At 35.3% G+C, this 14,556-nt stretch overlaps 1 protein-coding gene across 1 annotated transcript in view; it reads right to left on the bottom strand.

Moving 5' to 3' along the window:
* The window catches only part of RSBN1L (round spermatid basic protein 1 like), an 81,447-nt gene that overhangs the window by 21,893 nt on the left and 44,998 nt on the right, over positions 1 to 14,556 (bottom strand). The window contains exon 4 of the mRNA XM_012747363.3: positions 1,341 to 1,478. Coding sequence (XP_012602817.1) covers positions 1,341 to 1,478 — 138 coding nt within the window. The remainder of the gene's footprint in view (positions 1 to 1,340; positions 1,479 to 14,556) is intronic.

The following is a 14,556-nucleotide window of genomic DNA, read 5'->3' on the forward strand; positions in this document are numbered from 1 at the left end:
CTCATTTGCTTTGAAAATAAAATTAAAGCACTACTTAAATACTATTCAGTAATTTTTTTTAAATGTTATGCAAATGCAACCAAATTCCATGATGTGACTAGTTGGGAAAAACAGAAAAGGAACAAAAAGTTTAAAAGGAATAAAAAGGAAAAGACAGGGCAATGGAACAGGGTGAAAGAGAAGGGGAAGAAACAGATATATACACAAATGAAGTAGAAAACTGAGCAAGCAGAAGTGAAAAGAGGAGGGGGTGCACTGGCTCACGCCTATAATCCTAGCACTCTGGGATGGTGAGGCGAGAGGAGGGCTTGTTTGTGATCAGGAGCTTGAGACCAGCCTGAGCAAGAACGGCACCCCATCTCTACAAAATATTTTTAAAAAATTAGCCAAGCATGATGGCATGCACCTGTAGTCTCAGCTATTCAGGAGGCAGAGGTAAGAGGATCACTTGAGTTCAGGAGTTGGAGGCTACAATGAACTATGATGATGCCACTGCACTCTGCCCAGGGCAACAGAGTGAGACTCTGTCAATCAATCAATCAATCAAATTTTAAAAATTAAAAAAATTCACAAAAGAAGAAGGGATATTCAACAGATTACATGGTATTAGAGATTAAACTGATCTTGTCACATTCTGCTGCTCACCTGGATCCTAAGTTTCAGTGTAGCTTAACACTGACCTTAGAATTAACTTAATTATACAACTCAGAAAGATTTCTCTCTCAGTGGGAATAGCCCCAGCAGCTCACAATAAGAAACATTTTCTGGAATGCAGAGGGTGTTAAAAAAATAAATAGAAGGAATCTGGCTAGAAATTATTTAAAGAATTTAAAGGGGCCTTAAGGTACACTGTCCAAACATTTTATTTTATGGATGATGAAACTGAAGCCCAGAAAGTTTAAACCACCAGCTTGCTAGGTATAGCAAAGGCTAAAATATGAATGCTAAATTTCTCAGGCCAGTTTTTCACAATGCCAAATTGCCATTCCTTGGTCTTAAACATTTTAATTTAGTAAACATCCTTCCTGTACTTCTTAAATCCTCTGGTACTCAGTTTATAAAGAGCTGATAAACAGAACCTAATTTCCTAAAGTGGCAGTAACAGGTGCTGTTTCTTTTCAGTCCACCACTTAGCTTCGCCACTATATAATAATTAGGACCTGAGAAGTCACATGTACACACCACACAAGAATTACTTCAGTTTCCCATCTCTTCCTTTCCTTACCTCCAATTCAAATAAAATCAAAATTTTTCTAATTTTGAAATGGCCATTTATTTGTATCGCCTGTGGCATGAAAGCAACACCCACAATTTAGATTGCATATATTGTTTTCTCTTACTTTTAAGAATGGTGAATTTTCCAACATGTCAAGGAACTCAGGAAAGTAATCTCCCACTTCTTCATCAACTGCTCCCACCAAGCTTATTTGTCGCATTGGGCCAGCTCTGTAAGTACCATGAGAATACGTTCTTTTTACCTGAAGAATACAGATTTTATTAAAAGTTACATATAAGATAATGCTTACCACTATGTAACAATAAATTATTATATTGTCTCAGAATGTTACATCATAATGAGGCAAGCAAAACAAAACAAAAAAGCCTTTACTAACAGTAATAAGGATTTATTTATTTATGGCTGCTTCTTAAACAGATTTCAAATATTATACTTTCTTTTTAAATTAAATCTTCATCACTCTGATAAGGAATTTAATAAAAAACCTTCACTAAATCAAGTTATTTTACCTTCTCTAACTATTCCTACACGCTGCTTATAAAAACACAGTTTTAAAAAAAAACACATAGTTCAGATAAACAGCATTAATTCTATCTAGACAACTGACTATAACATGACTATAACATCTCCTTCATTATCTGATTTATAATGCCACTGAAATTATATTCAAAAGTTGGTATACCAGCATTTTTCTAAAGCAATGGTTCATATCTTTTTATTGGAATTTTTAAAAGTAGACTCCTTTTAAAAAGTTAAATTTAACCATTACCATTGTATGTCTAAAAGGCCACCAGGGATGATCTTCCTTTCTAGATCTTACCATATTAACTAGGACCCAGTTTACATCTCTATTATTAACTCCAATGAAAAACTACTAGAAACTGAGAATCAGGAATCTTAAGACCCAAAATCTACTTTGCTATCTACCAGCTATATGACCTTCAGAAATCATTTACATTCCTTGAGCTTTGGTTTCCTTAACTGGAATATTTAACCTCAGATTGCTGAAGAAAACTTAATCCTATAAAGTCACCTGCCATAGTGCTAGCAAATGGGTAGCACTCAAATAGTCAAAATAGCCTACACCCCAAAATTCGTTGGTATCTGAATTTTCACAAACATTTAAATTCTGACAAAGAAACTTATGCATTTTCATTTACTAACACTAGTTCAATAAGTTGAATCTTATTTTAAGCAAAACAACTTCTTTAGATAAACAAACTAAACAAAATCCTAATTATCTCTTTCTCTGGATTAGCCTTTGTGGCCACTAAATTTAGGAGACCAACTTGTCCCAGCTTGTCCAAGACTATTCCAGTTTTAAAACTGAAGGTCTTGGCCGGGCGCAGTGGCTCACGCCTGTAATCCTAGCTCTCTGGGAGGCCGAGCCGGGCGGAGCGTTTGAGTTCAGGAGTTCGAAACCAACCTGAGCAAGAGCGAGACCCCGTCTCTACTATAAATAGAAAGAAATTAATTGGCCAACTAATATATACAGAAAAAAATTAGCCGGGCATGGTGGCACATGCCTGTAGTCCCAGCTACTCGGGAGGCTGAGGCAGTAGGATTGCTTGAGCCCAGGAGTTTGAGGTTGCTGTGAGCTAGGCTGATGCCATGGCACTCACTCTAGCCTGGGCAACAAAGCGAGACTCTGTCTCAAAAAAAAAAAACAAAAAACTGAAGGTCTTGTATCTCAGGCAAATCTGGATGGTCAACTTTTCATAGACACAGATTCACATCAAAAGATATTCACATCAAAAGTTGAATCCTCACAATCATAGCTGGTATAATATCACCAAGTGAAAAGTATCTAAGCATCAACCCACATAATTCCATAATGGAATAATTTAAGACAGAATTGTATTGGTTATCATAATCAGCAAAGTGGTATAATAATGACACAATATTTCCCTAATAAGTTTATTTACCAGAATTCCAAGCTTAAGTTTTCATAAACTGTCACAAATAAATTTCTCAGAACCACAAATCATTCCTTCAAGTCTGTGCCCCTACCTTGTATTCATTGTCTCATCTTTTTCCTCTCTCTTAAAAATTCCTATCACATCCCATACTGAGAGAGCTAAAAGTTAAAACCTGACTCTATAACAGACTTCGATTTCTAGATGCATTAATAGCACCACAATAAAAAAAAAATCAGTCAACAGTATGCATTTCTGTAATGCAGTCTAACAAAGCTAAGGGTATCAATTTGAACTCCAGAAATTTTACCAGAAAATATCATATCAATTCTGTTAAGTGACTCTAACATGAGTTTTAAGAGATCCCTTAGCCATTAAAAAAGGAAATTAAACAACGTACACACAAAGTATCCAAGTGCTTTGAAATACATTTGCTTTAAAAGTCAAATTAGGGAGGTACTATTTCCACTTATACAAGTAAGTTTTCTGTGCATCAATTTCCTCCTTATCTAAATCACATACCTAAATCACTAACTAGTTCTAACAAAGCCAGAATCAAATAAGTCCTTGCCACCAAGTTTGTTCATTCTACTGCATTGCAGTATCAATACTGATCAACTGGGCCGGGCGTGGTGGCTCACGCCTGTAATCCTAACACTCTAGGAGGCTGAGGCGGGCTGATTGCTCGAGGTCAGGAGTTCAAAACCAGCCTGAGCAAGAGCGAGACCCTGTCTCTACTATAAATAGAAAGAAATTAATTGGCCAACTAATATATATAGAAAAAATTAGCCGGGCATGGTGGCGCATGGCTATAGTCCCAGCTACTCGGGAGGCTGAGGCAGGAGGATGGCTTGAGCCCAGGAGTTTAAGGTTGCTGTGAGCTAGGCTGACGCCAGGGCACTCACCCTAGCCTGGGCAACAAAGCAAGACTCTGTCTCAAAAAAAGAAAAAAAAAAAAAATACTGATCAACTGATAATGTGGGCAGTTTATCACAGGAGGAAGAGGTAGGTGTTAGGAGAGAAATTTTCAGTAATTCTTCTAAAATACTAAGCACAACTTAATTTATGAGCTCTCCCAAAGAAATGGATACTTTAAATGTACTTTTAAAGCAAAAATCAAATGGACTGCTATCCACTGGACTTTTTTCCAAGGGAGTATGTGCAAGAGTTGCATATATGCATACAAAAGAAATACCAACAAATAAAGAATGCTCTTTAATGTGAAAGTTAAGAGATTTAGAAGTCAGAGACAATCCTGAGGAAATATAAGTCTGAAATTATAACAGTCAACTTATCTAATAGGAAAAATGAACTCATAATATACATAAAATAATTCATGTCTTAAATAATTGAAATAATTGCTCTAAATTCCAAAAGCCTACTTCCATTCTACAAAAGAGAAAATACAAAAACTATAACTATAGAGACTAGGGGATAAGTAACAATTAACAATCAGAAAAACAGAACTATTTATTAATAAATATAATATTCAGTCCTTGTAGAGTAAAATTTCTATATTTAAATGTGAATAAAAACATGTATCATTGAGCAACAGAATAAACAGGTAAAGTTTCTTGGGTGGTAATATTATAGATAAATAATACGTCATAACTTACTTTACTAACTTCAGCTTGACCAGATATTGCTATTTTAGGTTAAAATGATAATTTCTTTGATTGAAAGAGTATTACCTAGTTTTCATATTTCATTCAAATTACACATTTACATTAATTTCCAAGTTTACAAATGTTGCTCTTTATTTAAAAATAAAATGAAGCACATGTCAAAATTAGTACAGAACTAAACACTGAAAATTTTAACATGACAGACTGAATAAATCAGAATTTGATTTTCCTGCCATCCTCTTTCTAGTTTGGGGACTATCTAAGAAAAGGTTTTTTTTTTTTTTTTTTTTAGCCAGAGTCTCGCTTTGTTGTCCAGGCTAGAGTGAGTGCCGTGGCGTCAGCCTAGCTCACAGCAACCTCAACCTCCTGGGCTCAAGCGATCCTTCTGCCTCAGCCTCCCGAGTAGCTGGGACTACAGGCATGCGCCACCATGCCTGGCTGATTTTTTATATATATCAGTTGACCAATTAATTTCTTTCTATTTATAGTAGAGACGGGGTCTCGCTCTTGCTCAGGCTGGCTTTGAACTCCTGACCTTGAGCAATCCGCCCGCCTCAGCCTCCCAGAGAGCTAGGATTACAGGCGTGAGCCACCGCGCCCGGCCCTAAGAAAAGGTTTTATCTTCTGAACATTGTTTTTAAGTATGGTCCTAATAAAATTAAAAAATATCACAAATGATTTTTGGGAGAACCTGAATTTTTAAAGTAATCCATTAAGATTATACTCTTAAATATCCTAATTGAATCTTTATAGTTCTTCCCACCTCATAGCAAAATACATACAAATGTATACAGATTATATGTAAATTCACTTATACACATAACTAACTTACTAAAACAAAAGTACAGGTCTCTCGTCCCTTTTAACCAAAATGTATTAAAACTGTAAAGTAGATCCTATTTGCCCACTATTAAAACCAAAGGTAAATTATATTAGAAAATATTGTCTTTATAAGAACTCTGCATTCTTAGCTATCACGTTTAAAACAAAACAGTAATTTTCTTCTAAAACATTTATTCTACAAATAGTAAAGATAAAACTATAACCAAATTTAAATTTAAATCTCTAAAATTAAATTGAAGTCATCAACATTTTAATTTATAATAGTAATTTGAATTTTAAAATATATTATCATGTAACTTTTCATACATTTAGTTTTCTAGTTATATAATTCAATATTTCAAGACCATACTAACTCAGTTATAACCATTAACTTATTATTTTAAACATGAAAAACTATACATAACAATGTATTCATTCAAATACAAAAAGTATATAACTCCTGACGAAATATATAGATGGCACTTAAGCTGTTAAAACAAAATACAAGAATAACATTCACACACTCTTCACAAAAATGTAAATACTTCTTGATTTTTGGTGACACTATTATATTGCATTATATAGCAAATATCCACAATTAACCTTTTACATAGAATAAAATTAAATCTATAATATCATAAAAAATAAAGCCTCAATTCTGTAAAAATCACCTATGGAGACTATGAAGGAGTCAAGGGCAGTGGGGTAGAAGGAGGGAACAGGTAAGGATTGGAGGAATTTCTAAATAGCCAAATAAATGCCACAAAGACCAAATCATAAAAGGTCACCTTCTTACATATGTTCATTTTTAAAATCATAAAGGATAAGAAACCACAAATTTAGAAGGGAAAGGAAAGGCAAGGGGCAAACACAGCTGTAGCCACCTTATGGCATCTGTATTATAACATCATAATAACAAACTGGAACTAAAAAAGACTTAAATTATGTTGCATATGTTCAGTAATGAGTATTTAAAAAAAAATGTTGGTACCTAAAACTATATGCTCCTATCATATAGAAAAATCACTTATCTGGAAAATCTCACATCCTGATGATGCTGGATGTGAGCTTACTGTATTTGCTTTTATTCACTTCAGTAAACATTAACCAAACCAGTTTTCTGATACAGTTAAAAAATATAAAAAAAATCAAAACATGTCATTGTATTAAAATATACTCACTTCCTATAAAAAAAAGAAAGGTACTGCATTACAAAAACTATGCATATGGCTGGTTTCCCTTGATTTAGGTATAGATCTCTCAAAAATAACACAATAAAAGATAGGCATGATACTTAATTCTGTATTTTTGTCAAAGCTTATATTTAAATAGTGTCCGTTAGAAATGATCTAACATTTTTAATCTAAATCTTCTCCTTACCACACCTGCTCAAACCTACAACCATAATGGCCATATTTTCACTTATCTCTCTGTATATTCTCTATAAAAGTTATGATGGGAAAGAAAAAAGCAGGAAGTAGGACACTTACTGCATCCAATACCAGCAGTGTCAATAACAAAATCTCAGCAGCTTTGGTTAACAGAAAATGAATTAAATTCTAGTAACTAAAATTCTATTCATTATTACTCATATAAAGTAACCTTAAAAAAAAAAAAAAAAACTCTATGATTCTGTGGTTTGCTTGTGACAAAAAGGAAAAAAAAAATCTTCCTAACAGGAAATTGACAAAAATAAATCTATAAGACTTATTACTGTTTTCTCTTATTTTACTTATAAACATTGCTGCAAAAAGAGACAGATACAGTAACATTTAATTAAACAAAAATCATGAAGAATGACACACTTGAAACAAGTTGCTATTTCCCAAAATGTGTTCCCCAAAAAGAGGATTCTATAGTCCAATAAGTTCGGGAAAGCATTCTTGTTTGGGAGGTTCACCACACATTTTGGCTATTAAAGTTTCTGACAAGTCTCACAGCAAGTAAATGTAACTTATTTGGTTCAGCATTACACAAATTATTTTGACTTCAAAACCTGTTTTTCTTATAGTTGTTTAGTATACCTATTAACTAATATCCCAAGATACAAGAAGTTCCTCAAAATACTTCAATAGTAATCTATAATAAATATAGAAGATATAGATGTTTTTAGCTTATAACAGCACTAATTTGAAAAAAATACAAAAATAGGATAATTATTAGAGCCAAAAATTGAAGAGATCAAAGCAGAAGAGGCTGTTGGTTCAATTCTGGGTATTTTTTTAGGGGACTGTGGGGAGAGAAGAGTCCCTTATTTTTAAAAACAAGGCCTGCTCATCACATTCTTACTGAAGTAATCCAAACACCTGACATAAGTTAGTGTGCCACAAGGGGGAGCCATTCCCCATCACATCTGGCATATACATTCAAATCAAAATAGGTAATGAATTATTTTATTTCAAAAATATCAATATAATCTTAACCAAAATTAGAACAAATGTATTATTATTAATTTTTAAAGCAATACAATAAAGGAAAAAAACTTTTCTCGATTAAAGCATCTGGTACCTGTCATGATAATATTTTGTATAAATTGGTTCCTAAGTATGTGAGGAGCTAGTGGCAGGCACAATTGGTCAAAATGAAAATTTAGTACAAAGACAGGCAATGTTTCAAAGGTGAAATATCAAATTGCCTTTATTGACCTAACAATGAATGACCCCAGCATGAATTGAACAAATGTTAGTTTTCTCCCCTCATTCTGCAGAGAAGCAGGTCTAACAGTTCAGATTTAATAAGTTTCATCATTAAAATACTAGACCTTTAATCATCAGTTATTAATAATACTATGGTGTAAGTTACCTGAGAAATAATTTAGAACCAGGATAAAATAAAAGTAAGATTTACAGTTTGGAGGTAGAGGGAGAATGGTTAGAAAACAACTGCTCAGTATTCATATTCTCAAGGTTTTTAGTACAGGGTTCAGAATGCACACTGATTCAATATAGAGAGACAAGACAAATCTCATTTTGACACAGAAAACTCCTGTTTTACTTGCCTTTTTGTAACCCTAACATCAAGGACATAGTAGCACAATAAATGTCTGAATGAATATACTAAAATAGAGATGATAGAAAAACTAGAACAGATGTGGTAGACTGCAAATGGCCACAAATTATTTCCAAGCCTGTATACTCACTCCTGTGTAATGTGACTGTGCTACTCCTATCATCAAGAAGTCAAGTCTATTTCCCCACCCATGAATCTGGGTTTGGCCATGTGACTTCCTCTGGTCAATGGGACATTAGCAAACACAACACAAGTAGAGGCTTATACACTGGGGCTTGCCTTCTTTCTACTCTGTGGAACCCTGTAACTACCACCATGCCAATGAGCCCAGGCTAACTTGCTGGATGAGAGAAATGTGGCCCTCACTCCAGCTGACATGTACCAACCACACCCACCATATAAGCAAGGTCTCCCAAGACCAATTGGTTTGTCAACCACCAGACATAAGAATGAAGTCACGTAGCCCCAGCTGAGGTGGCAGAGACCAAAAGAATTGTCCAGGTAACCCAAAGAACTATGAGAGATAACTATTTTTAAGCCACTATGTTCTGAGGGATTTGGATTGTATGTTAAATGAAGTAACTAAGGCAGGTTACAAAACTTGGAAAAAGTCTGTATGTTTAATTCTCAAATAGGCTTTTATGATACAGTCTGATATCACACCACTAACCTCAGGGCCACAACATTAGAGAAATAATAACACGATCTATTAAAATACAATTACATCTTAAATCCACAAGATTACCAGAAAAATTAAAATATATATAAAAATATATTTAAAATTCCACATGGTCCTCAAAACTTCCAGCAATTTGCACTGATATTCATGAAGATAGAAAACAAGAGTTATACAAGTAAAAAGAATTCCAAATCCAAAGACCAAAGAACAGGGTTGTCTTAATCCTTTGTCAGTGTTCTTTGTGTATGTGTGTATAACATAAAAATGTGTGTGTAAAATATATACAAACACAGTATCTCAAATTAAAATGTATTCAAGAATAAAGCTGAACAGATACAAAATTTGTGAAAACTACAAAGTAATATTACAGAGATAAACACTATCACTTATAAAGATCACAGAAGTGACTACATAATTTGTCATCTTCTAGTATCTACAGAATTTAAGGCATATTATTTTGGTTGCATTGATGTTAATTTAAAAAACAAAAACAAGGCCGAGCACAGTGACTCATGTCTGTAATCCTAGCATTCTGGGAGGCTGAGGCAGGTGGATCGCTTGAGCTCATGAGTTCAAGACCAGCCTGGGTAATATAGTGACACTCTCTCTCTACCATTAAATAAATAAATATAGCCTGCCATAGTAGCATGCACCTGTAGTCCCAGCTACTTGGGAGGCTGAGGCAGGAGGATAGCTTGAGTTCAGGAGTCTGAGGTTGCAATGGGCTATAATCGTGCCATTGCACTCCTGCCTGGGCAACAGAGCAAGACCCTATCAAAAGAAAGAAAAGAGAAAAAAAAAGAAAAGAAAAAGACAAAAAGGAAAGTAAAGTAAAAAGACAAATGAGTACCATGATCAGAGACTAAAAGATTCAATATTGCAAAGATATCAATTCAACCCAAACTTATCTACAGAACTCAATGTAATACCAATCAATAACCCAGCAGATTTTTCCATGGAATTTGAAAAGTTGATTCTAAAGTTTATATGAAAATGTAAAGAGCCCAGGAAATCTTGAAGAATGATAAAACTAGATATTAAGATTTATTATAAAGCCACAGTAACTAAGACAAATAGAGCAACGGAATCAAAGAGAGCCCAGAAACAGATCCACACACATATGATTTACTGATTAGCTATGACTACGGTGACACTGTAATATAATGAGGAATGGGTGTCCTTTCAATAAATGATGTGGAGTACTCTGGATACTTATTTGGAAAAATAGGATCCTTGATCTTTACCTCACATCATATGCAAAAATCAATTCCAGATGAACTATAGATTTAAATATGAAAGGTAAAACAATATTAAGTTTCCAGAAACAAATTTCAGAGAATATTTAATGACTCTGGTAGGCAAAGATTTCTAAAACAGATCACAAGAAGCACTCATCATACACGAGGAAAAAATTATAAGTTAAATTACATTAAACATTAAGAATCTCTGGTCATCAAAAGACAGCCGCCCTAAGTAAAAAAGCAAGACACCAAGTGAGAGGAAGGATTTGAAATACATTTAGCTAACAAAAATATTCTTATCTGGAACATATAAAGAAGTCCAACAAATCAACTAGGGGAAAAAAGTAATTAAGAAAACAGGCAGGCCGGGCGCTGTGGCTCACGCCTGTAATCCTAGCTCTTGGGAGGCCGAGGCGGGCGGATTGCTCAAGGTCAGGAGTTCAAAACCAGCCTGAGCAAGAGCGAGACCCCGTCTCTACTATAAATAGAAAGAAATTAATTGGCCAACTGATATATATATAAAAAAAATTAGCCGGGCATGGTGGCGCATGCCTGTAGTCCCAGCTACTCGGGAGGCTGAGGCAGGAGGATCGCTTGAGCCCAGGAGTTTGAGGTTGCTGTGAGCTAGGCTGACGCCATGGCACTCACTCTAGCCTGGACAACAAAGTGAGACTCTGTCTCAAAAAAAAAAAAAAAAAAAAAAAGAAAACAGGCAAAAGAATATACTAGGTATTTTACAAAAGAGGATATTCAACAGGATAATAATCATATAAAATGATGCTTGACACCCTTAGCCATCAGGAAAATATAAATTAAACCTCAGGGAGATACTACTTGCACAGTCATCAGAATGGCTAAAATAAAAAAAGATAGACACAACTCAATATGGCCAATGATGTGAAACATTGCTAGTGGGAATGTAAACTGGAATAATAACTTTGGAAAAGTAGCAGTATCTAGCGAAGCTGAATATCTGCATAGCTTTTGACCCTGAAATTCCAATCTTAGGTATACACTCAATAGAAACACACACATATGTTCACCAAGACATATGTATAAAAATATTCATAGCAACCCTGTTGTAACAGTCCCAAACTAGAAACAACTCCAATGTGGCATATTCATACAGTGGAATACCATACAGCAAGAAAATCAACATTGCTACTTATAAGATTGATGAAACCCACAAACATTATACTGAAGGAAAGAAAGCAGACACAGCAATGTAAGTACTATTTTATTCTATTAAATAAAAATTCAGAAACAAGCAAAATTTATCAGTGGTGTTTGAAGTCAGGATAGTGATTATCTGAGTGTTTATGTAGTGATGTTGGGGGATGGACAGAGAATTTATTAAAAAAGGGTTTGGGAAAGGCTTCTGGCTACTAGTAATATTCTACTTTTTAAAATCATGTTGGGGGGAGGGAGGGAACGGGCATTTATTGAAACCTTAAAATCTGTACCCCCATAATATGCCGAAAGAAAAAAAAATCATGAGTGTGTTCACTTTGTGAAGATTTGTCAAGGTATACATTTATAAATAAGTGTACTTTTCTGTGTATATATTATACTTCAATAAAAAGTATCACTAAAGTTCACTAAAAAAGTCAGGCAGGGCATGGTAGCACATCTATAATCCCAGCACTTTGGGATGTCAAGGCAGGAGGATCACTTGAGGCTAGGAGTTTAAGACCAGCCTGGACAACACAGCAAGACTTGTCTCTACAATAAAATAAAAACTAAAAAATCACTCAGGAGTATTGGAGCATGCCTGTAGTCCTAGATACGTGGAAGCCTGAGGTGGAGGATCCCCTGAGCCCAGGAATTCAAGGTTATAGTGATCTATGATCATCCCACTGCAATCCAGCAGCCTGGGTGACAGAGCAAGACCCTGTCTTTAGAAAACAAAAATTCAATTCCTAGGGGGATATCACAAATTAGGTTAAGAGAATTTTTTTACTGGGAGTACACAAAGGATTAGAAATAGGCCAGGCTTGGTGGCTCACGCCTGTAATCCCAGCACTCTGGGAGGCCGAGGCTGGTGGATCATTTGAGCTCAGGAGTTCGAGGCCAGCCTGAGCAAGAGTGAGACCCCGTCTCTACTAAAAATAGAAAGAAATTAGCTGGACAACTAAAAATATAGAGAAAAAATTAGCCAGGCATGATGGCTCATGCTTGTAGTCCCAACTACTTGGGAGGCTGAGGCAGGAGGATTGCTTGAGCCCAGGAGTTTGAGGTTGCTGTGAGCTAGGCTGATGTCATGGTACTCTAGCCCAGGCAACAGAGTGAGACTCTGTCTCAAAAAAAGAAAAAAAAAAAGAAAGGAAAGAAAGGAAGAAAGGTTACCTCCCAGTCTGCAGACAACAATTTGCTCAGTCTCCTAAGCTCTTAAAAAATTAAGTAAAGAATTCAGCATGGGGAAAACATGAAATGAGCAGTTCCGGGATGCTTTTCATATTCTTCCCTACTCATAGGAATGATAAAAGCTGAAGGATCTTGTGCTAAAACGAATATGGTCCTTGTACACAGTTTCCTTCCTTTAAGTCTAAAGGTAAAGAAGCAAAAGCAGCTGCCATGTTTAGGTCACCAGGCTAGCAGATCACATAGATATGGGGCCAGAGCTAGATCTGTTAACAAAGAGGATGCATCTGTCTAAACTATTTCCTATTTGCAATATATATTACCCAAGAAGCCAAAAAAGGTGGTGGCAACCAAGGTAGGTGGCTCATCAAGGACTTGAGACCCACAACCTAGCACACACTAGCATGATTGAGACCAGCATCTTATTTTATTTAATAACAAAAGCCCGTTTTCATGTTGTACATATTACATAGTTAAGATGAATATTCTTATCACTTAATACATAATTAATAATTCCTATCCTTATTGAACATTAGCACACATATAATAAATGACAAATAAATGATCTAGTGCTGAGGGAAACTGAGCATGGTGTTTTCTCTGTTTCTTCATTGCTAAAATAAGAGAATTAAGTAAGTTATTACATATAAAATGCTTAGAACAGTCCTTGACATAGTCAGTACTCAATAAATAGTAGACCCTATTACTAGATGCCAGTCCTGGTTCTGCCACTAATAAACTCAGGTATAATTTCAGACAAGTAACTAACTATTCTGGAATTCTATACAATGACAGGGCTAATAATGGTTGCTCTATAGCTTCCTTTCCACTCTAAAAAATATTTAAATTTCTCAAGCATGTTACATTAGGGAATAATTCCCCCATACACACACATTAAAACTTTAAATACTGCCTTATTTTCTAGAATACAGCACTCTATAGAATATACACTAAACATAATGTTGAGGGAAGGAGGATTGGTATGCATGAATATGATTGAACATCCAAACTACCTTTTAAAATAGACACTATAACTTGAATATCTATCAATAAAAAAAAAAAATACACAAAGAATAAGGAAAATAGCCCAAGATTTTGGTTCTACGTGTGGCACTCCTGCTAACCTTAAAACAATAAGTTACTCCTCTCAATGTCTGTTTACTTATTTGTAAATTGAGACAGGTTGGGATAAATGATCACTAAGATCGATCTGGGACTTCTTTTACTTTTTTCCTCCTTCTAAACTAGAATGTTGTCAATTATTACTGTTTCTAGAAAACCAAAACCTATACCACCAATAAATGAGAGAATTGGCCAATCTCCTATCCTAAACAGTTCCTAATCTGAGGGTAGGTATGATAATGGCAGGGGCCTTTTACATGGGCCTATATTCACTTTCAATAACCAGTGGACTGGCCGGGCATGGTGGCTAACACCTGTAATTCTAGCACTCTGGGAGGCTCAGGCGGGAGGATCAGGAGTTCGAGACCAGCCTGAGCAAGAGTGAGACCCCGTCTCTACTAAAAAAAACATAGAAAGAAATTAGCTGGACAACTAAAAATATATATAGAAAAAATTAGCCGAGTATGGTGGCTCATGCCTGTAGTCCCACCTACTTGGGAGGCTGAGGCAGGAGGATCCCCTGAGCCCAGGAGTTTGAGGTTGC

Source organism: Microcebus murinus, chromosome 9 (assembly GCF_040939455.1).
Source record: "Microcebus murinus isolate Inina chromosome 9, M.murinus_Inina_mat1.0, whole genome shotgun sequence".
NCBI lineage: Eukaryota > Metazoa > Chordata > Mammalia > Primates > Cheirogaleidae > Microcebus > Microcebus murinus.